Here is a 25,088-nt window from a genome sequence, read left to right as displayed (position 1 = left end):
AAAAAATGAGCCCAGCTTAGAGTCCGATTTTCCCCCACAGTTTGATAACTTTTTAATGGAGCATTATCATAAAGGGCTAACTTCTAACTTGAAGATGAAAGCTACTGGAAACCTGGTGAATAACTGTAATTAGCGGCCTATTTGACTGGCCTTTTTGTTTCTTTGGCTGCTGGAGAATAAAAAAGAGTTTGTGCTCTTTGTTACTCTCTCTGTGCCAGACTAACGAAGAGACCAAACAAACGAGCAAGCAGGAAGGTGCCTTTCTTGGTGCAGTATTTCATCTCCATAGTGAATGATGATCTCTTTAGGCAGAATTACACGGGGAGCTTTCAAAAGTAAACAAAGGGACTTTGCTCAACTGGCAAATTTGCCGGCTCTCTTGTTTCTAAAAGCATCTAAACACACAAAGTTATATTACATCTTACATGTTTTTATTTGTATACAAAATGTTATAATTTATCAATATTGTGCAGCAAAGTATAGATACACACATACATACATACACTCCCCCAACACACACACACGTACAAATACAACACAAACACAACTTTCTTTCTCTCTGCCCTTCAGAAAGGCAACACTGTTTTGGCAGGTCAGCAGCTAGAAATAAGGTGCTATAATTAAGCGATATCGGAATGTCTTCACTTTACAAATGTGATGTGCAAATTTATATACAACCACTTTTTTTTATTATTTTTTTTCACGGAACCCAAAACTCCATACCCTGAACCACTCTCAGAGACACAAACATGTATAAAGTGCTAATACTTAAGCATGTTTCCGACGACTTCACCACGTAGTTTGAAGTTTAGAACAGGCACTGGGTAGATTGTCACTCGGTGCAGTACGACAGAGAGAAAAGTCACTCAGACATCGCTGGGGGACCGGGAGCGAAAGGACACTTTAGCCTGAAAGCAGCCGCAGAAGAGCACCCACATGGACCTCTGGATTTCCTGGTTCCTGTAGGCGTAAATGATGGGGTTGATCATGGAGTTGTAGGTAGCGGGTAGAAGCGTGGCGTACGTGTACACGGAAGGATAGTCAGGATCCCCCACTACACAGTAGATGGCAAAAGGCAGCCAGCTGGCTCCGAAAGTCCCGAGGATTATAGCAAGGGTAGAGACTCCTTTTTTGGTGGCGACATAGTGTGAAGCAGTCAGAAAGTGCTGCTGGAGGGCTATCTGGTGGGCATGCCTGCAAACGATCTTGCAGATCTCGATGTAGAGATGGAGCATGATGAGGAAAACGAGAAAGAAAGAGGCGGACAGCAGCGTCACATTGCTCTTGGTCAAGGGCCTGACGACGCTGCAGGCTGCGTGGTCGTGGAGGCAGTTCCAGCCCAGGACGGGCAGCAGCCCCAGGCAGAGGGAGACCCCCCAGGCGCCCGCCAGCATGGTGTGGATGCAGAGCACCGTCCTCTCTGAGTAGTAGGTGAGGGCATTGTAGAGGGAGAGGTAGCGATCGACCGTGATGGCCAGCAAGCTACTCACGGAGGCGGCGAAGGAGGCGACGAGGAAGCCCACCGTCAGCAGGCTGACCGTCTCGGAGCGGATCACGTACTGGAAAACAAAGTTGAGGATGAGGCCGAGGCCGGCCAGGAGGTCGGCCGTGGCCAGGCTGCCCACCAGCACGAACATGGGGGTGCGCAGGGCGGGCGAGTAGCAGATGATGGCCACCACCAGGGCGTTCTCGCAGGCGATGGCGGTGCCGGAGACGCAGAGCATCACGTCCCAGGGGTTGAGGGCGGCGGGCGCGGGGGGCCGCGACGACAGCTCCAGCGAGGCGTTGCCGCCGCCGGCCGGCAGCCGGGGGGGCGGCCGCTCCGCTCTCGTTCAGGGCCGCCGCTGCCTCCATCGCCGCCCGGGCCGGCGCGGCTGTGCGGGGGCAGAGGCGGTGAGCGGGGGCGGCGGGGCGGCGGGGCGCGCATGCCGGGCGGCGGCGCCGCGCCCGCCCTTGTCTGTGGTGCTGAACCCGGAGAAGTTTCCCGCCGGCCCGGCCGCCCCCCGCCCCGCCCCGCCCCGCCCCGCCCCGCCCACCCCCGCCGGCCCGCCCGCTGCCCCGCGCGGCTTTGGCGGGAGCGGGAGGCTGCCGGGGGCGGGGCGGGCTGCGCGGCGCTGACGTCAGCGGCGGGCCACCGGCGGGGACTGGGCGCACGCCGCCCGTGAAGGGGGGAGGGAGGCGGCCGCCGTGGGGCGGGGGGAGCCCGGGACGGGGCTTGGGCGGCCCGGGGTGGTCTCCGGCGCGGCGGGGAGGCGCGCTGGGTTGCTCCGGCGCGCTGAGGCGGGACGGTCATCGCCGGCCCGCGCTCCCCGCCCGTCTCCCGCTCGGCTCCGGGACAAGCCCGGCGCGCTGCACGGCCCCGGAGCCGGAGGGTTTGCTCGGGGAGAGGAGCGGAGAAGGAGGGAGCGGAGGCCCCTTCCAGCTGCTGGCCGGGAGGAGCGCTCGTCCGCCCCTCTCTCCTCTCCCGCTGCTGCTGTCCCCCCCTCTGCAGGAGGTTTTCCCGCTTTGGATGCCTTCCACAGCGCCTTTGTGGGGAGGACGGGGAAGTGCTGTGTTCGTACGGCGCTTGCCGTAACGGCTCTGAGCCCAGCGGGGAGCTGCTTTGTACACCACCGAATGTAAATGTTTCCAAATAGCGCTGCGAGTTGCCGTGAAAGCCTGCTTCGCGCTTATCCTCTCCGAACAAGATATACTCTAGGGTTAACGATCTGTTTACCAGCGAAAGCATCCGCGCTTTTTTCCCGAGGTCCCCCAAAATGATAAGCTCGAACCAGAGAAGACCCAATTGCACGGGCATAAAACCCCACCAGTTCTCCCCTTGCCTCACCCTTCGTGTCACCGGCAGCCAACGTATATCCTCGCTAAAGCACACGGATCGATGAAGCCAGGGATAACTTTGTCTCGTGCCCGTCGCTGCCGAAGCCAGTATCAAACAAACACGGGCAGCAGGTAGTTTCCATCTGCAGCAACGTGGCTTTCCTAGCACCAAGGGGACAAGCCAAAAGGTGCCCCCCGCACCCTCCCGGTCTGGGAGAGCATGTTTGTGCTGTAACTGCTGATCAAAAGAACGTGGAAATAAAATGGCCTCTCGGTTATGGGAACAGCGTGCAAACCATTTAGACACAATTTTGAAAAATTCATTAGAAGAAAATGTGTTTACGGTCTTGGACAGTCCGAATGAAGAAGACAGGCAGGCCATGCCACGGTAAAAGGTGGGCACGTTCAAAGGGAACTAGAGTGTCAGCATTCATTACATCCATCCCCATCCACCGCTTCCTGCAGGCTGAACACTATTACCAAGACGAGCTGTGGACACTCTGTATCTCTGTAAACAGCCGCAGCCATTGCTTCCCAGGATTTCTGAAAGACGAGTATCAGGATAACTTAATTTGGACGGAACCTGTGGAGGTCAGCTCTGGGGCATCTCTCTGGCCCCAGCACCTGCTCAGAGCAGGGACAGCATCAACCGTGCAAAGGTTTTTCTCAGGGTCTCGTTCAGGCAGGTCTCAATATCTCCAAGGAAGGAGATTGTACAGCCTCTCTGGGCAACATCCGCCTGTATCTTGCCCTCAACTGTAAAGATTTTTCCCTTTTATCTAGTTAGACTTTCCTTCACTGTACTTGTTCCTGCAGCCCCTTGTCCTGCGTGGTGTCCCGCTGCCCGTATATTCTCCCACGCCTATCCAGGCGTTACAACAACATTTGTAACTGCAGCAAAAATGCAGTGTTATCTTACTCCCTTTGCCGTGTAGAGAAGGGGTTGGGTATGGCCAGCGTCAGCTTGGATCAAGATTAAGACTGAGACCACAAGAATCCCAGTGCAGAAACGGGTGCTACAGAGCAAGACAAAAGAAAGGTAAAATCCAAGGTAAAGTAAAATTTTGGACTTGCCCAGAGAAAATCCTCCAATCTAGCCCCTGAGTAGAGGTGGCTTATTTCAACATTAATTAAAATGGCTGTGACAGAATAAATTATTCTGAACATTTTTCAAAATGGATTAAAAATGGTGCCATTCAAACTTAGCAAGTCAGGTTTACAAAAGTGACCCAGCTGGGCTCCGCAATGAAACTGTACGATCTGCAGTATTTTTGTGGCATCTGTACAGCACAGAGAGAAACATGTAATTTATCTACTTTTCAGTAATGAAATGTGGCGTGGAAGGTCTCAGTTGTGGGTGATTTGTCACATCTTTGACCAAACTATTACCTCTGGGAAACAAGTATGCGGCAGGTCTTTTCCATAATAGCATGTACATTGTAAGGCAGTGTATGCTTTTTATATTCTGGATATACGACATGTTAAACCTCTGTGTTCTCAAATACTTTTTCCTTAGCTGAAAACATCGAGAGCTCATGCTATCAAGGTAGAAGTCATTTCATGTGTGGTGAAACCTCATGAGTGCATTAGGATCTCAAAGATGTAGGAAGAATCTTACCTATGAGCCAGTCCAGTCTCACACCCCTTACCTGTTGTCATGTATTTCACTCAGTGAAAGAATAGCTCAAGCATCATAGTGTGTCTCCGAAAAGAAGATGCATGTGTCCAACTTGACTTTGCTCCTTGTTGTCAGGTGTTTTCTGAATTATTCTGGCTCTTCAGTCCCTGCATTTCTCCGGACTTTTGCCCTTTCAAGAGGAGGAAGTTACTACACTCCACGTCAGGTTCTTACTGAGCTCAGTGAGCAGCGCTGTGCATCTCCCTCATCTCCCTCACACCGCCGAGTATCAGTGGGCAGGGTTAGTGACCAACTCCACATTTATTAAAATGGTTACACCTCCTTGGGAACTGTTTATATATTTCCAGAGCTATCGTTAAAGGCCTTTTATCTTCTTACTACAGTTTCTTGCACCAGTCATTCCAACAAAGGGTGAGCCATCTGCATTGCTCTTAGTTTTAACTGGTTGTGGGAAAAAGGGGATTCAAAGAGCAGATAAAGCTGGCATCTGACAGCCACGCTTATTTACCATGGCACCTCAAGGAGCAGCGGAGAGAGAAGGCTGGCCAGACCTCCTGCGCGGCCATCAAGATGTTTTCATCTTGGCTTCCTAGCTGAGACTGGATCCGCAGATCTCACAGGAGAATATAAAAATAAAAAGCTATGTTTCACCAGTGCATACCTAAGCACAGCGTATGATGTAACTCAGTAATTATCTTTGCAAATTTCTGAAAATTAAGCAGCAACAAAATTAAAAAGTTGCTGAAATAAACGATCTAAAAACTCTCTGCTTGACTCCTCCATCTGTTCTGAGAGCTGAGCAATATTGCGGTGTAATTTTAATATGTGATTACTTAATTTCGGTTAACTATGGATTATTTTGATAGTTGGTATTCTTTAATGATTAATAAGTAGGCTGAGTAAATGTTAAGGATTATTAAATGTGCTTTACATAGCATGAGTTGGAACCAAAAAAAAGCACTTCAAAATTTATCTTTCCAATAACACGCCGAAAATATTGAAGAATCATTTTTCTTCTGGCAACATAAAGAAGCCTTAAAATAAAGGCGGGAGGAGGGGAAGGGAGAGGGGGATAACACAGATGGTGAGCTAACCAGCACTGACATTTCAGAGATTTCTATGCAGCTGGCGTGAAAAGATGTTTTAAACACTTAGCATTCCAAAGTTTATCCTTTTCCTGACTTGGTGAACTCAGCCTCGTCACCTGGTGTCACCGATGACTAGGTCCTCGTTAACGATAATCCCTGGCTGATCCTTCAGATTTAGACAGGTGTCCACCTGAAAACATGCTGTATTGCAAAACCTACTGACGACATAAACCTCAGAGGGCTTCAGGCACCATTTAGAATTTCAGTCGCATCCTACGCAGTCCCATTTCTCCGCCACACGTCGTGTTTCCCACGTGGCCCTTGACTGTGCTTCTTGACGGAGCACTCATGGTGCTGTCAGTCCCCTTTGAGGAGTCTTCAGCTGCTTGGCTGTTCTGTCCCTCATGCAGATACAGTCCATAAAACAGCCTGCATGTCTGTAAAATCTACTTCACTTGCACAGTAAGGCTATATGGGACCGCATAAACACATGAACACAACTACCACGCTTTTTCTAGCATGTGCTTGGGATGAAAATCCTGGTTCACAAAGCTGCATTTCTCCTATGGATTTTTATGGGTGCTTTGGAAAGTGGTATTATCTCTTATGTGCTCTCTGAATCACTAGCAGAAAGTACAGGGACAAACTTCATGTCAGTGATGAATTCAGACTGAACCTTAGGTTGAAACCTGCAGAGTTTGAGCTATCAGGCATTTCTTTTTCAGTGAGAAGACAATGTAGATGCAGGTATGTAACAAAGACAGACGCATAGCGAACAAGATTTTGAGCTTTCACTTATGGCTCTCAAAGGACTTTGCAACAATTTAAAGCGAGAGTCTTCCTCCACCCCTTTTCCTTTGTGGCGTAGGATTCCCAACCAGCCTTCCCTCTCCCTGCCCCATCCCACAGTTTTGGCAGCTGCTGGTTCTGCCCATGGCTGATAGTGGCACGGTCCCAGGCTATGAGCCCTTCTCCTCCTACCACTCCCACTTCAGACGGGACGAGCTTTTGATGCAGCTTTGACCTCTTAAGCTTAGTCAGGCAGGGACTGTTCCTTGGGAGATGCCTCTTCTGAGTGCTCAGCACTCAGAGACATTTTTTTTTTCAGGTGCTTGAGCTTTCATATCATCTTTTGGAAAGGACCCAGTGACTACAAGAGTGATGTGCACATCAGCTTAGCAATCTCCACATCTGTCAGCCCACTTCTACCAGCCAGTCAGGCTAAGCCGGAGGACCTGGCTTAGCTTCTGAAGGAAGAACATTTGCCAGCAACATCGAGATGCTAAAAGAGCTGCACATGGGTTTGTATAGAGTTCGTTGTATAGAGTTCGTTAGGAAAGGCATGGTCATTGCTTACCTTTATTAAAAAAGATAGCCTCTGGTCCACTCTGTTATTTCTAGAGATTAGTGATGAATATACTGAAGCTAAACACACATATTTTGCAACTTTTCCTTCCTTGCCTTGCTTGTTCTGTTGATGGAAAGAAATCACCAGCAGCAAAGGTTATTCATCGTTAGATGTGTCATCAAGTGCAGTGGAACAAGGTCTTTTATTGTTCTCAATCTTTTAAACCTTTCCAAAACCTTTTTGTTCAAGTTTTTAAATGGCTTCAAACTAGCTGTTAAATTGTTCAAGAGGTATTCTGCACATCTAGTGAGGAAGTCCTGAGTTTACCTAAGCAATATCTTTTTGCAGCTTTGTAAAAAGAAGGTGCAAATTTATTTCATTAAAATGTTTGTATTGTTTCACGTGATCCTATAAATTGCCAATTAGTTACTACACAGAAGGGTGTAGATCTATTTTTTTCATTAAAGTTAATAGAGAGTTTGAGAAGAATTTTTCCAGATACTAGAATGCAAGCTAAAAATAAATTTCTCTGTGGAAAAAGCACTGTGCCCATCCTCCTCTCTGAAATTGGTCTCTCAGAAATGGCAAGATGACAGCCCCTTTGTCACCCACGAGCAATTTCCCTGCCTGCAGCACAGAACCAGCTCTGCGGACCAGTCCTTATAAAGGGCTTGGAGAACTACAATAAGGTACATGCCTCCCACAAAATAGCAAAAAAATCTATTTCTAAGCCAGGAATCCCAGTGCTGAGGATCCCTTGAGCAGGTAGAGCTCAGAATAGGATCCAAATGGAAAAGGCAATAAGCTTAGCCTTGACCTCCATGGAGCTGGCCAGAGGGACGTGCTGAGGAAGCAGAGCTGCACCTCTGTCCGAGAAGGATCTGCATTAGAACTTTCTCCCAACAATTGGTAGCCATGTCCTTGCTTTTAGACACCTGAACAGGGCTTATTCACCCATTTTTTTAACATCTCGGAGAGAACGTTTGTCCAAACGCAGCCCTCTAGGTACTTACCTAATGACTGAACAAGTCCTTGTGGAAATGGACGGGGAGATCTGATTCTCTGCTCCACATCTCCCACAGGAATGAATTAATTCTACCAAAAATTTGGGCCAACAACTATATGGCATTAAGCAGCCATCGCATGTAATACAGAAACATTCCCTCTGAGACAGGACCAAAATCCCCATCTTTACTTATCCTACGAGGTAGTAGTCAGACTTTCTTTCCTGTGCTTGCTCTGGTACACCTCCAGACAGCCTCAGTACAAAATCAGCTATGCTTAAGCTATCCCTGGTAGATGTGTTTCCAATTTGCCCTTAAAAATATCTTAAAATTGCCCTTAAAACTCCAGTGATGGAGTTTGTCTCATCTCCATAGGCAATCTCTTCTAGGGCTCGACTTACCTCCCTAATTACAAGGTGGGAGCTGAGAAACGCTGGATGGCCTTGACTCACTAAACTACAAGAAATCCTAGACATTAGAGAAGATTGCATACTAAAAAGACACAGAAGAAAAGATAGGATCTTGTTTGTTAATGGCGAGAAAGTGGGCGAAGAGCTACTGCAGGGAGGAAGGCTGTACCATCAGCAGGGGGGCACAGAACGGGGAGAAAGCAAGGTCCGTGCCCACCAGTGGGACCATTGGCCTGGGGTGCTTGGCCTGGGAATTCGGCATTGCAGGCACAAATCCATACTTTCCAGCCAAATATATTAGATGTCAAATTAGACATTACCCAGTGACATTAATGACTCAGGTTTAAACCAATAGCATCTACATCTACATCCCCTTATTATTATAACGTTTAGTGCTTTACGTATTTTATTTGAGTCTTCCAGATGCGAATATAGTTTCATATTTCTTTACATGTCAGCTTGGCAATAGTTAGCAAAGACATTTCTTCTAAGAGAACAAATTAAAGCAACTTCAAAACAAGCCTGTTATTGCTCAACAGACTGAGTCCCTGCCAGCAAGAAACAAATTGATGATTATTTAGCTGCGGCAGTAAAAGAGAATAGTGAATTCTCACAAAAATCCCCCCCCCCTTTTTTTTTCTGGTGATGTCAGCTTTAATATAATAGTAAACCGAAGGTAAAGGTGGCAAGGTTGAAGTTATTAGCATTTTGGGGTGCTTACAGGGCAGAGCATAGGGGCCGGGATGGTTACATCTCCCAAGGCAGCAGCAAAGGCTGGGAAGAATCCACGGGCAAAGCAATGCTCAGGTGCTGGCAGCAAGCAAAGCCTATCACCCTCCTGTGGGCGCCCAGCCCGCTCCCCTCCTCCTCACCCCACAGGGGAGCACATGCTAACCTTGGCAGCACCAAATGCAGAGCAGAGCCCAGTGGTATAATATCCATAGGTCTGGAGCCCTACAAATAAATGCTCATACTGATGTAGATCACAAATGAATGGTTTTCCAGGCAGAAGGATGATTGCTTAATCTCTGTAATCCCTGCAGAGGAGCCTGTTTCCTGAGGTCACCGCTATAATGACCTTTTAATATACACTATCAGATTTTCACTATGATTTCCAAAAAGCCCTATGAGATAGCAGAATGGATTTGAAAGACAGTGCTAGAATATAGAGACCTTTAAATTCAAAATTATGGGTTGAGTCACTAGCTAGAAATTAATGAAAAAATGAGGGAGTTTGAAGAGCTGAAGGTAGCAAAGTGCTCCAGGGAGGGAGGGAAAGAGCGAAATGCAAGTTGAGTGTTGATACTTCACCAGGCTGTTGATATATGTGCTAATTGGTAGCATCCACTTTTTATCTAATCAAGAAAGTGTGTATATGTGCCATAAAAACCAGAAATCAATTGCTCCCTGCTATGGCCACAAACACAGTGGCACGGTGTGCAGCAGCTGAGCTGAGCCTTCGGTTCCTCTTCTTGGGAATCCCGGAGTAGGGGGGCAGCCTCCCTAAGAGACTGCTCCCCTCATGAACATCAGTATTTGAACCAGGAGAAAATGCAGCAAACATCACTTGCCACCAATAATAATGGCTTTCAGTGTCTCAAAATAGCAAGAAGGCCTTTTTTAATCCAGAAAGTGCTATATTCAGCTAGAGAAAATTTGATGGTAAATTACGTTCTGACAAAGAAGAGTTAATCACTGACCTCAAAATTAGCTGTTGCCTAGGTACCCCTGGTCAGGCTCTGTTGACATTTATGTTGTGCAAACAGAATGCAATACCAACCACTCAGATGTATATTTAGGGCTTTAAAATGGCCGGTTTTCCAAAGTGTAATGCAATGGCTAAGTACCTGAGTGTAATGGTGGAAATGATGACGCCACCTGGACATCATTCAGATCATTCTGTGGGTGCTCTTGCAGATACAGTGCCAGAAACATTGTAAAAAGCTCCAAAAAAACCCCCAAAACCCCAAAAACCCACCCCAATATGCTTTGTTGGGGAGAAGCCATTCTGGCTAAAAGAAGATGCACAGGTAGCTCTATCAGCTAAGTATTATATGCTGCAAACCCATCTAATGTGGTTAGCACGGCTTCTCAGAAGACAGATCACATTACATAACTCTTTCTTTCCCTCTGTGATGGGATTTGACCCCCTATCTGATGGGGTAAACACCTCTATGCAGAAAAATACACTTGGGTTTCTCCAAAGCATGTGACTTGGCATTGCGTGACATTGTGATGTTAGAGATTTGCGTGATGTGGTGTTAACAAGGCGTACGGCGTAGGGGTCAAAACCTGACTTGCTGTCAGATTGCAGCAAGCAGCGCAAAGTAAGGGTAGGGGGAAATCAAAGGCTCTTGCCTTCACTGATGTCTCCTAGTAACTATCATTTTTTTCTAAATCATCCAGTATCAACAAACCAGAAAATGATTAAAAAAACCAAAACAGTTCAGAGCCAGCACAAAGATTAGTGGTGTTGTAAGGAGGTCTGGGAAGAGCGGGATCCTCTGGTTGAAGGATTGCAACCTGAGCAGATGCATTTCAGTTATGATTAAAGGTCAGGCAAGCCATTTGGGAACAACACCCAGAAAGTCTCCTTGAAGGCTGCAGCTCTGTCTAGGAAAGCTGCAACTCAAAGGAAGAGTTGGTGGTTGACATGGGTAACCACTCTTACACCTAAGTTTTGGATCAGAAATCGCTTTGTTAAAATGGAAATTAGTAATAATTTTAAAGGTACGTGATTGAATTGGATGAGTGTGGGTGTCTGCATTGGGGTGGAGAGTCCTTCCAGCTCTTGAGTTGCTTCACGCCTCTCTGCAAGGCTCTGTGTTTTTGCATTAGGGCAATGGTCTTCAGACCTCATGCATCAAGGCTTCAGCTGCTTGCCTGCAAAGGATATAGCAGGTTTTTTCCTCCAAAATAGGGTCTTAAGGAATTGTTTTTCCCTACTGCACAGCAGGCTTCATCTTTTTATTATTATAATCATTATCAAGGTGCTTTTACACCTTCCTCTCAAGTATCTCAAGACCTTGGCCAGCTGTGTCCTCTGGGGTGACACAGCAAAGGTTTTCATTTTCTTCCTTTTCACCCCCAAAATGGTCCTGACCAGCAGCTCCAGGCTGGCATAGCCTCATATCTGATTGTAAGGGAGGATGTGGTTTGCATACTGGTTCATTTTCCTTCATCAATCCTCTGCCATTACAAGGGATCGAGGGATGTGTGGAGCTTGTGGAGGCCACCACTGCTGAGGACTGACTCCTCAGGCTGACCATGGGGTGCAGCGCACAAGGGAGCTCAGACTGCTGGTCCCTCCTCATCTGAAGCACAATGGAAATGAAACAAAGCAAAGCAAAATGGTACAAGATGGGAGCCAGAGCCGAAACGTGTCATACCTTGTTGGCCTGCAACTGACTGGGGTTAGCTGCATTTTGTGAGGTTTATGAGCAGATAACTGGTTGTTTGCCGATTATCTGTTTGCCTGGAAGTAGCGATATGCCCAGGTTCCTCCAGCTCTGTCTCCTGTGTGCCCTCCTCATTTTAAATGCTATGATACGGTCTCGGCCAGCTCACACCCTGCCTGCAACTCCACCCCAGTGTAAGTCAAACAGGAACCTGGCAGACTTGCTCTTCTCTCCACAATATTGTTTCATTTGCATTACTTCTGCATTCAAGCTGCTGGTTACCCTTCGAAGTGTGCTCTTGGGGGGCTTGCAAGGCACAGCTCTGTGTCAGAGCCTTTACAATCTTTGATAAGATTGTGATAAGATTGTAAAAAGAATAGCAAACCCAATGTGATGAAACATCATTTTGAAAAGCAAGTGATAAAGAATGTTTTGCAATGGGTCCAGTAAGTCAATTACACTTTTTTTTTCCTAGCTATTGGCTTGATTTGATGCTATGAATATATTTTTATTAATAATAAATTATTTAAGCAGAGTTGCACTTCTGAAGGGACACTTGACACTTTCAACATTTTTCATTTGCTTCCTAAAAGCACTGAGCCTCTTCCAAGCACGTTGGCTAATACTTTCTCAACGTGCCGTGGCAGGGACAGGCGGAACGGGGAAAACCCTTCACAACAAAGGTGTCCCCACAAATATCCCACAGCAGGCAGACTGGTAGTCAGTGTTCCCCCCTCCAGCTCAGGCTGCCTGCCTGGACCTGGGGGGTTGCTTGCTGGATGTGAGCTGCACTGCGCTCAGATTTGGACTGGAAATCAGAAGAAAGGAAAAAAGGTCTTTCCCCTTAGAGGACTCGTAGTCCTGCTGTGACTGTGGAAAGGAAGAAAATGTCCCTGAGGTGACCCGCCCATCTCAGCAAGAGGGCTATAACCTGTGCATCACAGGGAGACAGCTGTATGGCCCTGCCAGTGAAGTTATGGATAAATAACGCTCTCCATGCCACGAACGGTGCAGGAGGAAGCTGAGGTTGCTGCTGTGAGACCTCCCAGCGCCGTGCGGGGCGGGGGGAGGGTGGTCAAGGCAGAGGGTTCCTCACCACCAGACCTTTTGGACCACAATGCCTCCAAAATGGTGGCCATCGGTGGGGACAGTTGTGTGCACATTCGCAGTCCAGCATGGGGACGCTGATTTGAGAGCTCCGATATAGTCCAGAAGCAAAGCCCGCATGGGGTGGAGAAGCGTGACTTTGTGATCCTTAGTCGCCCTGCAAGCCTCTGCTCCTTGGTTGGGTTTTGGGGATGGGGTTTTTCCTCCCCCACCTTGATGAATCACTGAGAGGTGTTGAAAAAGGTGTTTTGTGATGCCTCCTCCTGCCACCCTGCCAGCCTGCTGCTCATCTCCTTGGGAACCAGCCCCAGGTGCAGGCTGGCATGCCAGGTGGGGCTTGCTAATATTAGGTGTGAAGACTGGTTCGTTTGCAAGTTGGGAAAAGATCACCAATTCCTGATTTGCACCTCCATGCTTCAGGCACTCTGGTCTGATTTTTTTCCCAGTCTGCTTTGACAAAGAAAACATCTTAGAAGATAAGCCCAGAGATCTGCTCCAGTGTCAGCCTTGTCACCTACCTCTGCTGCACATGCTTGATGCAAGTGTGTGTTCCCATAGAAACAGGAGGAATTAATTTAATTATATTATTGGGCCTTATTTATATGCATGCACACACCCCCCCCCTGCACACTGTGTGCGTGCATGTGCGCACACACACACACACACACACAGAGACAGAGAAAAGGAAAATGAGCGAGTCCTACTCTTCAAGAAGATCCCTATGAGAAGTCAGTCCTGTACATGAGGTTCATGATGACTGCAAGATCCTGATTTCCACTATACAGGCACAAACCCAAAAGCCAACTGCCCAGCCAAAACGAATTCAGCAGCAGAGCCCTACGGCAACGGGGTCCGACCCCGCGGCAGTGCTATAGGTGGGAGTGGGAACCCGGTCAGCCGAAGGCTGGAAGATGTCTCTCATTGCCCACCCCACTGTGCCACATCTCGCTGCACAGGTGGTGCCAGGCAGGAGGCAAAGCCCTGCTCTGCATGTGCTGCCTGCAGAGGAGCAGATTAGCAGGGGCATTTCTGTCCCGTCCGAGATGCCTTTGCGCTGTGGGAGGATGCTGCACACTGAGCTTCACAGTGTTTTGTCTACTTCATCCCAGTGCTGGTGGCTTTTGGACAACCTTTGTGTCATCAAACATGAGTCGGAGATTTCCATAAGCCCCAAAGTTGTTCTTGTTTATTGCCCTTCTGCTATTCGCAGTTACACATTAGCCAAATAAACTTCAAGTAGCGCCTAGCCTCTCTTTGCATGTCAAAACACTGCTGCTGTACATTAAAGTATCTCACAAAGAGCTATTCATTGACGGTAAGGACACCAACATTTATCCTCAGATACCATTCCCTGAGCAAACTGTTTAGTATTTTTGGTATTTAAACTAAATTGTTTAGAAACCTCGTTGTGAACTCCTTGTGGGAATCTAAAGATACAAAAACCAAGCTACTTTGTTAAGAGCTCTCCAAAAATGATGCTCCCCTGTCTTTCGGGATCTAACATGGCTTTGCTTGTGTTTATTATCTAAGGGCGTACAAATGTTTATTTTAAAATATCCAAAAGGTCGGAGTTCATCTCTAGTTAAAGATGTTTTGTAGATCATCAAGATCAAACAACTTTATAATTAGTTTGCACTCTCAAGGTGAAAAAATTAATCTTTGTTAATTTATCTGAAAGTATCCCAGTACAATTTTGGAGATGAGCCTCTCCTGCATTCCTGCACATCCCCATACCGTGCCCTGCTGCGGGAGTGGGAGATTTCAGGTCTGGCTTGAAAAAGACATGACTCTTATCTTCAGGGGAGCATCCCTTAGTGCATTTGTAATGACCTCCTTGTTGCTGCTTTTGAGTTCATGTGCAGTGCCAAAATCAAGAGTAAGCTTTTTTTTTGTGTGTGTGGCACTGATAGACTTCTAATGGTTAAAACATTATTTTTTTTTTTTACTCTACCCAATAAGTGATCTAATTGATCTAATCTCTAGTAGTGGGGATATGCACCTTTATTACGTATCTGAACATTATCAGAGTTGCTGGTCCAACCATGCTCTCATGGGTTGCATTAGATGCCTCCATTTCTAACCACCCATATTCACTTTTATTCCTTTCTTGGGCAGCACCAGGGACCTTTAAAAAATCCTGGAAGTGAACAGCTGAGCGACTGGCACAGAAAACCCTTCTGTTTCCTCACGGACATGGGCGTTTTCCTCTTGCACTGCTCCAAATGCAGGAGCTGCTGCTCGGCAGCCTGTTGTGAATGGACAACCACTACCAGAAGTGCACCCGTACACAGGGATTTCATCCTTCGCTCATACCCCATTGCTTTTGTATATACCAGAGGAGAGGAAGGTGCGACGGGGGGGAGCCTGTGCTGTGCTGCCCCTGTGTCTTCAAGGAATTGCCTGAAATTCCTGCACGGGGACGAGTTGATCTCCATCCAGGTGGCAGTGAGCCGAGAGAGAGCAAACCCCCATGGCTAGCAGCTCTCGGCAGGACAGAGACAGGTAGATGACAAAAATTACAGCTATAGAAAGAAATGTAATGAGTGGGACGGCAAGAGGAGATGGGGAGGGTGTCGGAGGGTGCACACCCTCTGCAAGTCTCTGGCCCGGTGGCTGAGATTTGGCACAAATAAGTTTGGGATTTTATTTTCAGGATGTAGTCTCACAGAGAGAAGGGAGCACAGGTTTTTTCCAGGTGGAAGTTGATTTTTGCATTAAAATGTGTCTAGGTGTGTCCTTTCTTCGGATCACAGCCCCATGTCAGTGCACTAACAACAGAGCTGGCATGCCCGTGGCTTGCAGGGAGCCTCAGCGCCCAGCGACAGCAATGATTGATACCAAAGAGATCTTTAAAAAGGGTGTTTAACTGAGGGACTGGGCATTTCAGCAAACGAGATATGGCCTGGGAGGCTACAGCTGACAGCACTAACAAACCAAAAATCCCTCGGCACTGGGCTGAGTGGAGACAGTCAGGGCTGGGCGCTGCGCCGGCCACGGCAGGCCTCCCGCCTGTGGAGCAAACAGGCTGCGTCTCTCATGGCTACAAAACGAATTATAACAACAAGGAACAGCTCGCTCCTGCCCACAGAAAGGAAAAGGCTGAGAAGAAAATGTGTGAGAACGATCTCTCTGTACTTATTTCACTGGGAGGATGGCGGGTGCCCTATGTTCTCTTTAAAACCACCAGGGCCCTGTGGCACCAGAGCAGCCAGGTGGCAAAGGCGGCCCTCCCTCCCTCCCTCCTGCGGCCGCCCCTCGACCTCGCACGGCTCCCGAGTGTCACCAAGCTCCCACAGATCTCACCTCGGCTGTTTGCAGAAAAGCAAGTTTCGGAAGCTTTGCAGCTTGAGAAATTCAGATTATTTCTGATCATTTGGGGATTGTGGGGAAGGAAGGAGAGAAGTGGGATGAATTTGAACACCCAAGGGACTTTATAAAATAGCGCTCTGCTATATCAGTAGGACCCCACACAGGTACCATTGCCTTAATCATACTTTGATGGTGTGGAGTTTCAGTCTCTGAACCACTTAAAGTTTTAAAACTTCTACCTCCAGATTTCAGACCAAGAAGCATTAATAAACCATTTGTCCCTGATGAGTGGAAATAATGGACATATATTTTTAAACACAGAAGCAGACATGGGATCAGCACCATGGATGCCGCCTGTCCAAGCAATCACACAAAGGCACAGGGAACAGAGATTTGGGGATGTAGCTATCCCAGTGCAGCTTTTTGGTGGGCTTGAGTCTTGCTGCATGACATGGTCCCTGAGTAGGGTAGCACAAGGGAGGAGAGAGCTGCAAATCTTCACTCAACAACACATGAGAAAAAGCAGCCTGTCCCAGCCATGGGACTCGTGAAAGCAGGGAGTCAACATGCTGAGACAGAAAAGAGGGAGCCATCTTCATCAAATCAGGCAATATAAATTGGCCTGATTTTGGTCACTTTCCCAACCTCCTGTTATTGCTTTTGTCTGTCTAAATTGAGATTTCATACTTGGAATTCATTCATGCTCCGAAAATATCCAGTTACAGAGAGAAAGGCACTAGATGAGTCACCAAAAATACAAGCTGAAGAATCTAAGAATGCATTTTAATTATGTTTAGCATTAATTTAATGCTACCTACAATGCCTTTCATTACACAGCCACAGAGTTTTTGATTCTCAGAGAAGTAAGGAGAGGGGTCAGCAGAACTGCCACCTTGGACTTCTGGAGGGCAGACTTTGGTCTGTTTAGGAGATTGGTTGACAGAGTCCCTTGGGAGGCAGTCCTGAAGGGCAAAGGAATCCAGGAAAACTGGACATTCTTCAAGAACAAAATCTTAAAGATGTAGGAGCAGGCCATCCCCATGTGCTAAAAGACAGGCCGGTGGGGAACAAGACCAGCCTGGCTGAACAGAGAGCTTTGGCTGGAACACAGGAAAAAAATGAGAGTTTATGAGCTCTGGAAGAAGGGGCAGGCAACTCAGGAGGACTACAAGGATGTCATGAGGTTATGCAGGCAGAAAATTAGAAGGGCCAAAGCCCAACTAGAACTTAATCTGGCTACTGCCATAAAAGACAATAAAAAATGTTTCTAGAAATACATTAGCAACAAAAGGAGGACTAAGGACAATCTTCATCCTTTATTGGCTGTGGAGGGAAACACAGTGACAAAGGATGAGGAAAAGGCTGAGGTACCTAATGTCTTCTTTGCCTCAGTAGTTAATAGTAAGACCAGTTTTTCTCCAGGTACTAAGCCCCCTGAGCTGGAAGACAGGGGCAGGGAGCAGAATGAAGCCCCCATAATCCAAGGGGAAATGGTTAGCAACCTGCTACACCACTTACACACACAAGTCTATAGGCCCAGATGGGATCCACCCAAGAGTACTGAGGGAGCTGGCAGAAGTGCTCACCAAGCCACTTTCCATCATTTACCAGCAGTCCTGGCTAACCAGGGAGGTCCCAGTTGGCTGGAGGTTAGCCAATGTGATGCCCATCTACAAGAAGAGCCAGAAGGAGGATCTGGGGAACTACAGGCCTGTCAGTCTGACCTTGGTGCTGGGGAAAGTTATGGAGCAGATCATCTTGAGTGCCACACAGCACATACAGGATAACCAGGTGACCAGGCCCAGTCAACATAGGTTCATGAAAGGCAGGTCCTGCTTGACTCGATCTCCTATGACAAGGTGACCCGCTAAGTAGATGAGGGAAAGGCTGTGTATGTTGTCTACCAGGACCTTAGTGAAGCTTTTGACACTGTTTCCTACAGCATTCTCCTGGAGAAACCGGCTTTTCATAGCTTGGATGGACATATGCTTTGCTGGGTAAAAAACTGGCTGTATGGCCAGGCCCAAAGAGTTGTGATGAATGGATTTACATCTAGTTGGCGGCCATACACAAGTTCCCCAGGGCTCAGTATTGTTCCCCAGGCCCCAGTATTTGACAAGGGGATTAACTGCACCCTCAGTAAGTCTGCAGATGACACCAAGTTGGGCAGCAGTGTTGATCTGGTTGAGGGAAGGAAGGCTCTACAGAGGGTTCTGGACAGCCTGAATCGATGGGCTGAGGCCAGCTGCATGAGGTTCAGCAAGGCTCAGTGCCAGGTCCTGCACTTGGGTCACAACAATCCCATGCAATGCTACGGGCTTGGGGAAGAGTGGCTGGAAAGCTGCCTGGTGGAAAAGGACCTGGGGGTGTTGATCGACAGCTGGCTGAATATGAGCCAGCAGTGTGCCCAGGTGGCCAAGAAGGCCAGCAGCATCCTGGCTTGTATCAGCAATGGTGTGGCCAGCAGGACTAGGGAAGTGATCGTCCCCCCTGTACTCGGCACTGGTGAGGCTGCACCTTAAGTACTGTGTTCAGTTTTGGGCTCCTTGCTACAAGAAAGACACTGAGGTGCTGGAGTGTGCCCAAAGAAGGGCAACAAAGGTGGTGAAGGGTCTAGAGCACAAGTCCTATGAGGAGCGGCTGAGGGAACTGGGGTTGTTTAGCCTGGAGAAAAGGAGGCTGAAGGGAGACCTTATCACTCTCCACAACTACCTGAAAGGAGGCTGTAGCCAGATGGGTGTGGGTCTCTTCTCCCAAGTAACAAGCGATAGGACAAGACGACCTCCCTCTCAAGTTGCACCAGAGGAGGTTTAGATGGGGTATTAGGAACAATTTCTTCACCGAAAGGGTTATCAAGCATTGGAACTGGCTGCCCAGAGAGGTGGTTGAGTCACTATCCCTGGAGGTATTTAGAAGATGTGTAGATGTGGTGCTTAGGGACATTGTTTAATGGTGGATTTGGCAGTGCTAGGTTAATGGTTGGACTTGATGATCTTAAGGGTTCTATGATTCTATGATTTTATGATTCTATTTTTAGCAACAAAATGCAACAAAATATACTTTCCTTTATTTTGGAGTACTTGACTGTTAGCATATGCAAGATTCAAAAAGGAGATCCAACTGTAACCACCATGATATAGTTTATGATATTATCTTTTCCCAAATTCAGTTGGGTCTTGCAAGGTCACAGGTGGGACACCTGAAAACCCCAAACAACTACTTTGAAGAGTAATGGGAAAGGACAGCGAGGACTGAGGATGTCAGCACACAGAAATGAACTTGGTTCCTCATGCTGCTGAATATCAGGCAGCGTGCAGTGAAAAGGCAAAGCTGCTGAGTTTTAAAAAGCTGTTTGCAGGTCACTTTTATAAAACAGCTCTGGTCATGCCTATTTCCAAAAACCTACTTTTGAACCTGATGGCTTAGCAAATAATCGTCTCGTATCAAATATCCCTTTCAAAGACTTAATGCTGGAACATGCAGTGCTGATATGGCTGAATATAAGCACTTAAATAAAGGTTATTATTTCCAGGTCTGTGGGAAAAAAAAAGCGGCAATAGGGCAGCTGTGTTCAAAAGATGCTGAATAAACTTATTCAATGCTGATTCTGGTCATCTGTTCCTCTCTATTAGATTGCCCCAAGCCCATGAATCACTCCCTGCTCCAACAGTGCTGACAGCGCCTTCCTTGACAGTCCTTCAGGGGCAACTGCACCCCATTTCCAGGGATGCCAGCGCACTCCATTCTCTGCTTACAGTACCAGCACAGTGCTATAAGCACCCAGTGTCAAAAATCATTCACATAGTCAGCTCGGAGAAATCAGTCTTTGATGGTCTAGTCTCTCACTTTAATGCAGGTGTTTGATCCCCTAATAGGAAATTAAAAAAAAAAAAAAAAAAGTCCTGATATTGTCCTTTTGTGTGTTCACTGCAGCCAGAGGCAGCTGCAAAGGGTTTTTGATGCTCCTGTCGTATCAATCTGTTGCTATACACTGTCCATTGCATTAAACACCTTTGAGGTCTGCATATGGTAGCTCTCTTGTCTCTTTATCTGGGAAATCACCCCCAGAAACATATGCATGGTGCGCAGGGAACCCAACCCGTGCCAAACACAGATGCTGTGTGGCCTGGACATTTCTTCTGATGGCCAAATAGTCAAATTCCCTTCTTCCATCTGAACAAGATTCAAGGCAGGGTATGAAGAAAAAGGTATGCCCGCTGGTCTCGTCATCAGGCCTGTAGTCTGGATATTCAGGGTTCAGATGGATTTTGGACTTCTCTGCAGTCATCTTCAAGTTACTTTCATAGCTCTTTACCTACCCCATGAATAATCTATGAGTGTATACACTGCTTTAGGTCAAGGCCACAGTCTGCTAAATATATGCCACAGAGCAGCCTACTCCATTGAAATCAATATAATGCTGGGACGTAAAGATGATCAGAGGAGGATAAAGGTGATAGAAGTCCCCCTTCAAGGTGTTCCCATTGCCTGTTGGTTGGTTTCATTCTCTCCTCTCCCTTGCATTTTTTTAAATAGTTAGGACTGAAGGACATAGCTGAACTGCTTCCCTCCCAGGGCTGTGCCTGGCAGAGAGGAGAGGGCTCAGCCTAGCAAGCTGCCAAGTGCTCTGGCCCTCCATCAGCAAAGCACTTAAGCACATGCTTGTTTGTAAGTATTTAAGCAGCCCATTGACAGAAAGCCCATAGTACGGAGCCCTCAGGATCCTAATCAAGGCTAAACGACACGTGTTAGATCTTAAATTGCCTTTTTTTTTTTTTTCCCCCCAGCAATGATGCAAGAATTGCCCAAATGAACAAACAAAACTGTCCTGTTGAAAGGCTGCCCATCTGGCTCCTCTCCTAGGTGTGCTAGGACAAACAATACAGCTTATCTAGTTTGAGTTATCATTATATGCATATACAAAATTATATTACATTATTAATTATATATGAAAATAATATTTATTTATGGACCCTGTCTGCCTTATAGTGGACAATAACGTACATTGAAGGGACGGCATGGAAACAACAGTGGTTCCAAGTTTCTTGCTGTCCTGCTGTGAAATATTTCAGCCCAAACAGCGAAGTTCAGCAAGGGCACAGCAACCAAAATCAGGATTCTGGAAGTGGTCAGGGAAGCGTAGTGGAAGTCACTGCCGCCTATGCTGCCGCTGAGAAGAAAAGCTGGAAACACAACCACAGTCTGAGATGCACATGCCTTTAAGGATTCCGTAAATGTGCACAATTCCTGCGATACATTTCAGAGGAAAATGCATAAGGGCTGTGACAGGTTGCATGCTCTGGTAATTATTATGCCTGATGCATCATGTATGATATATGACATGTCACAGATTCTGTAGGATAAACACTCTAAGTTAGGCATATTTTCAGCTCAAAATAAGTGAAAGGCAGGCCAAACTACTCAAAATTCAAACCAAATGCAAGTCAGTGCTTTCCTATTGAGTAATCTTAGAAATAAATGCCATTTCTGTCATTAACTCTCGATGATTCATCCTTAATCTGGACTATTTCATCCTGGGTTTTACTGACATTTTCTACAATGGCCTTTGTCTGGTTGTGGCTGGGTCAACAATGCCTCTGTTCCTTGAAACTATTTGTTAAGATATTGACCAGACCCTATCTTCTCTGTGATTTTATAGTCACTAGAAGTCAATTTATGTAAGCAGACCGGCCTTCAGCAGTAATGGAACTAACTCCAGTTCAGAAAAATGTACCCCCTCTTTTCCTGAAGCTAATGATTTTCTTCTGAGATCAATATACGGTGTACTGAATTCTCTGCTCTGAGAGCAAGTTAAGTTTCTTCTTGCTTAAGCAGAGAGTTATTTATTTCATGCCTGATGAGACTGAGCCCTGACTCATTTGACTCAAAAAATACAGTGTTCCTATAGTGTTATAGTTAATGGTTGGGTGGGAAGAAATCAGAAATTTCTCTTACAAATCCATCCTGGAGTCTCCATCAGTCTAAATACACAAGCCATCAGCAATGACCACCTAAACCTAAGCCACCTAACTATGAGACAGAGGCCACACTACTGGTCTCCTTTCCCTGTGCCCTCTTACAGCCCAGATACATCAGTGTGCTCCAAGGCCTGCCTACCCTGCCAGCACGCCCCCGGTGGGGGACGCAAGGGGCCAGCATCACTCCACGGACATGTAGAGAACAGCCTGGAGATGTTAGGACAAAAGAGTGCAAATATGTGAGTGAAAGCAAGTGGGTTGTTAACACCAGGCAGTTGAGAGGAAGCCATTGTGAAAAGAGGATGGGGAGAACAATTACACCACATGAAATAAACACAAGATTGCCCGGACTTGGTGCCCCTGTGCCAGAGAATATCAGGGAAACATCTATTTCTTGTTGTAGTTAGTTGGCACAGAAGGTCACAACTTGCAGCGCTGTTGGTTGCTGTGTGGTCAGCAGTGGCAAAGGCTGAGGCCATGAATTCACTGACTCAGTTCTGGCCATGGACCATCTGAACAGCGTGTCAAAATTGCACTATTTGAGAGTTGACAAAATTGTCAATTGAGGGAGAACGTGAGCAAAAGCACAGAAGAAGATCTGAGGTGTTTGCAGGAGAAGCAGCAGGTGGGACTTTGATCCACGTATAACTCCATGTACACCACGCATCTCCTGGCACTTGCAGGTCCCTAAGCAGTAAGCCAAGGCATGCTGAAGATGTCAGCATCATTACACATCCATGAATTAGTCCTCACACAGTCTTACATAGAGTGGGCAGTGAGCTGGGGTTTCTGGATGGGCAGGAGCACTGTAAAATGTTGTTTATTTCACAGTAAAATGCTGCTTATCTCAACCAGCATTGTTGCAGGCTTGATGCTGTGCTACATAGCAACCGTCATCATGAAAGGCAGCTTCTAGAGAGCTGCCTTGTGCGTGTGCACAGAGAAGGATCCACATTCGATACCAGGAGACATTCCTTATTTATTTTTCTAGATCACTTGCAGCCTTTTTGTACAAGCACTTAAAGAGATTCCTTCTTTTCTATATGCCAAAACACTGTTTACAAATGTGAAAATTGATACAAAAAATTTTATCCATCCTGCAAGTCAGCCAGCGTGAGCACTGGGAACCAGAGAGAAGATCAGCAAGTCCTACCCCAGAACCATCGCTGGACCACACTGTGCCCAACAGGAATCCCAGCTCAATGAAACTGACATTAAAGTCTCCAAGTTGCCTACTGGCACTAAAATAAAATATTGGCTGAATAATCTAAGAGGTGCTAGAACATTTATCATATCAATATGTAAGCAACAGTGCAGGCTTCGTTTCATCCCCTGTAAAAGTCAGTGCCTGCAGACACAGCACTGGGACTCTGGGCAATTGCTTTTGCTTCCTTCTGGTTCCCACACTGCCTTTCTTCCCTGCCTACATCCCCATCTAGAAATGGCAGCTTCGTTACCTAGCCGGTATGCTCTGCCCACAGGTGAGCATAGCAAAGAAACTGTTTTCAGATGGCGAGGTAGGAAGAGAGGAAGAACAAGGCCCGAAAGCAAAGTATGCAGAAAGTAATTACCAGAGCACTGGGAGTCTGGCCAGGGAAGAGCCCACTTCTACAAAGACCTTTCTGAGGCAAATTGGTTTCGTTGGTTGTATTTTGTAGTGTACTAAGTAAATGAAAGATAGGATTTGCAATGTATTCTTTCAGTTATTCTTGCTGAGTATAGGTGGAAAAATAAATGCTTTTACAGCCAACAAAAGACATCTATAGTCCAGGGAATCTTCAGGGTGTTGCTAGCATGATGGCCCTGGTTACACCATAACCTTGCTGCTGTTAAATGTGGTGCTGCTGGACAACATGAGGAAAATACTACCTGTATACAGTATGGCATCATTCTACCCACATATCACAGGTTTTAGAAGGTTTTTATGCCCACATTGTCGGGCTGATGCTATTCCCACTGAACTCAAAGCAGTATTCCCACAAAGCTCCATGTGAGAAAGACTTGGCCCTAAATATCAATGTCCTTAAAAATGAATTCTTATCAATGAAGCTGAGACAAAGCTATATGCACGCTTTCCTTCTACCATCCTGTTTCCAGAGTTGAAATTCCACTGTAGTCTTTGCAGCTGAAGCAACAAGCACCTCCCTTCACGTTGGTGTCATTTGAAATGAAGGATGTTCTGCCCAGACTGAAGTGCAAGTAGTGGCTTTTAGGCACGTTAAAGCAAGTGGCAAATCTCAAAAATCCCCTTGAGGTTATTGGAAGACTATCTGAGATGGAGCCCATGGAGCGTGGCATGCCAGCATGAATAAACCACTGCAAAGGGGAGGAGGGAAAAGGGAATGAGAGAGCGAGGAAGAGTGTGACTGAGAGGAAGCTTACCAGCTGTGTTGGCAAAAAGCGGGCTGTCAACAAAGAGGATGTTTACAGTCTTGAAGATAGGATTCAAAGAGCAAGTGCCTGGCATGAGTCTGCACTACGGCCCCTCGAAGCAGGGTAAGGCTGAGAATACAAAGCCCTGGCACCAGTTCTGGGCATAGATGAGAACTGGAGACTTCCTGCTTGTGCTCCCGGCCATACAGTTGTTGAGTTACAAAAAGGCCAACGTGCAAAATGACCCTAATATGAGTGTGAACGTATGCTCTAAAATAACAGCACTTAAAAGCATTGGAAAATCCTTTTTTTTTCTTTTCTTTTTTTTTCCCCTGGTAAAAAGAAAGGAACTGAGAAATAGAGAAATATTTATTACATCCAAATACCAAAGCATGTTAATTTCTTTATAGGGGTGCTTGTGATTGCTCCATAATTAGAAGCTGAAAAGCATCTTATGCTTATGAAGAATGCATGTGTATCCTTCCCAAAGTCATAGCATTTCCATCGAGGATAAACATTGTTCAGAGGATTTACAGACTGATCTAATAATCAACTCAAGTTACACGATTCCTTTGAGAAAATTCACACTGTACCAAACATTTTGTAGTACTGATAGT

The 25,088-nt window shown here is 46.7% G+C and overlaps 1 protein-coding gene across 1 annotated transcript; it reads right to left on the bottom strand.

Moving 5' to 3' along the window:
- Window positions 1-478: 478 nt before the first annotated feature.
- On the bottom strand, window positions 479-1,945 carry GPR6 (G protein-coupled receptor 6). The gene is given in 2 exon segments (XM_054820560.1): window positions 479-1,811; window positions 1,813-1,945. Coding segments are annotated over 2 exon segments (987 nt in total). The 5' UTR covers window positions 1,855-1,945; the 3' UTR covers window positions 479-866.
- Window positions 1,946-25,088: the final 23,143 nt, after the last annotated feature.

Source organism: Grus americana, chromosome 3, assembly GCF_028858705.1.
Source record: "Grus americana isolate bGruAme1 chromosome 3, bGruAme1.mat, whole genome shotgun sequence".
In the NCBI taxonomy this organism is placed as follows: domain Eukaryota; kingdom Metazoa; phylum Chordata; class Aves; order Gruiformes; family Gruidae; genus Grus; species Grus americana.
The sequence above is the reverse complement of the archived record's forward strand: the minus strand, read 5'-3'. Positions and strand labels throughout refer to the sequence as shown.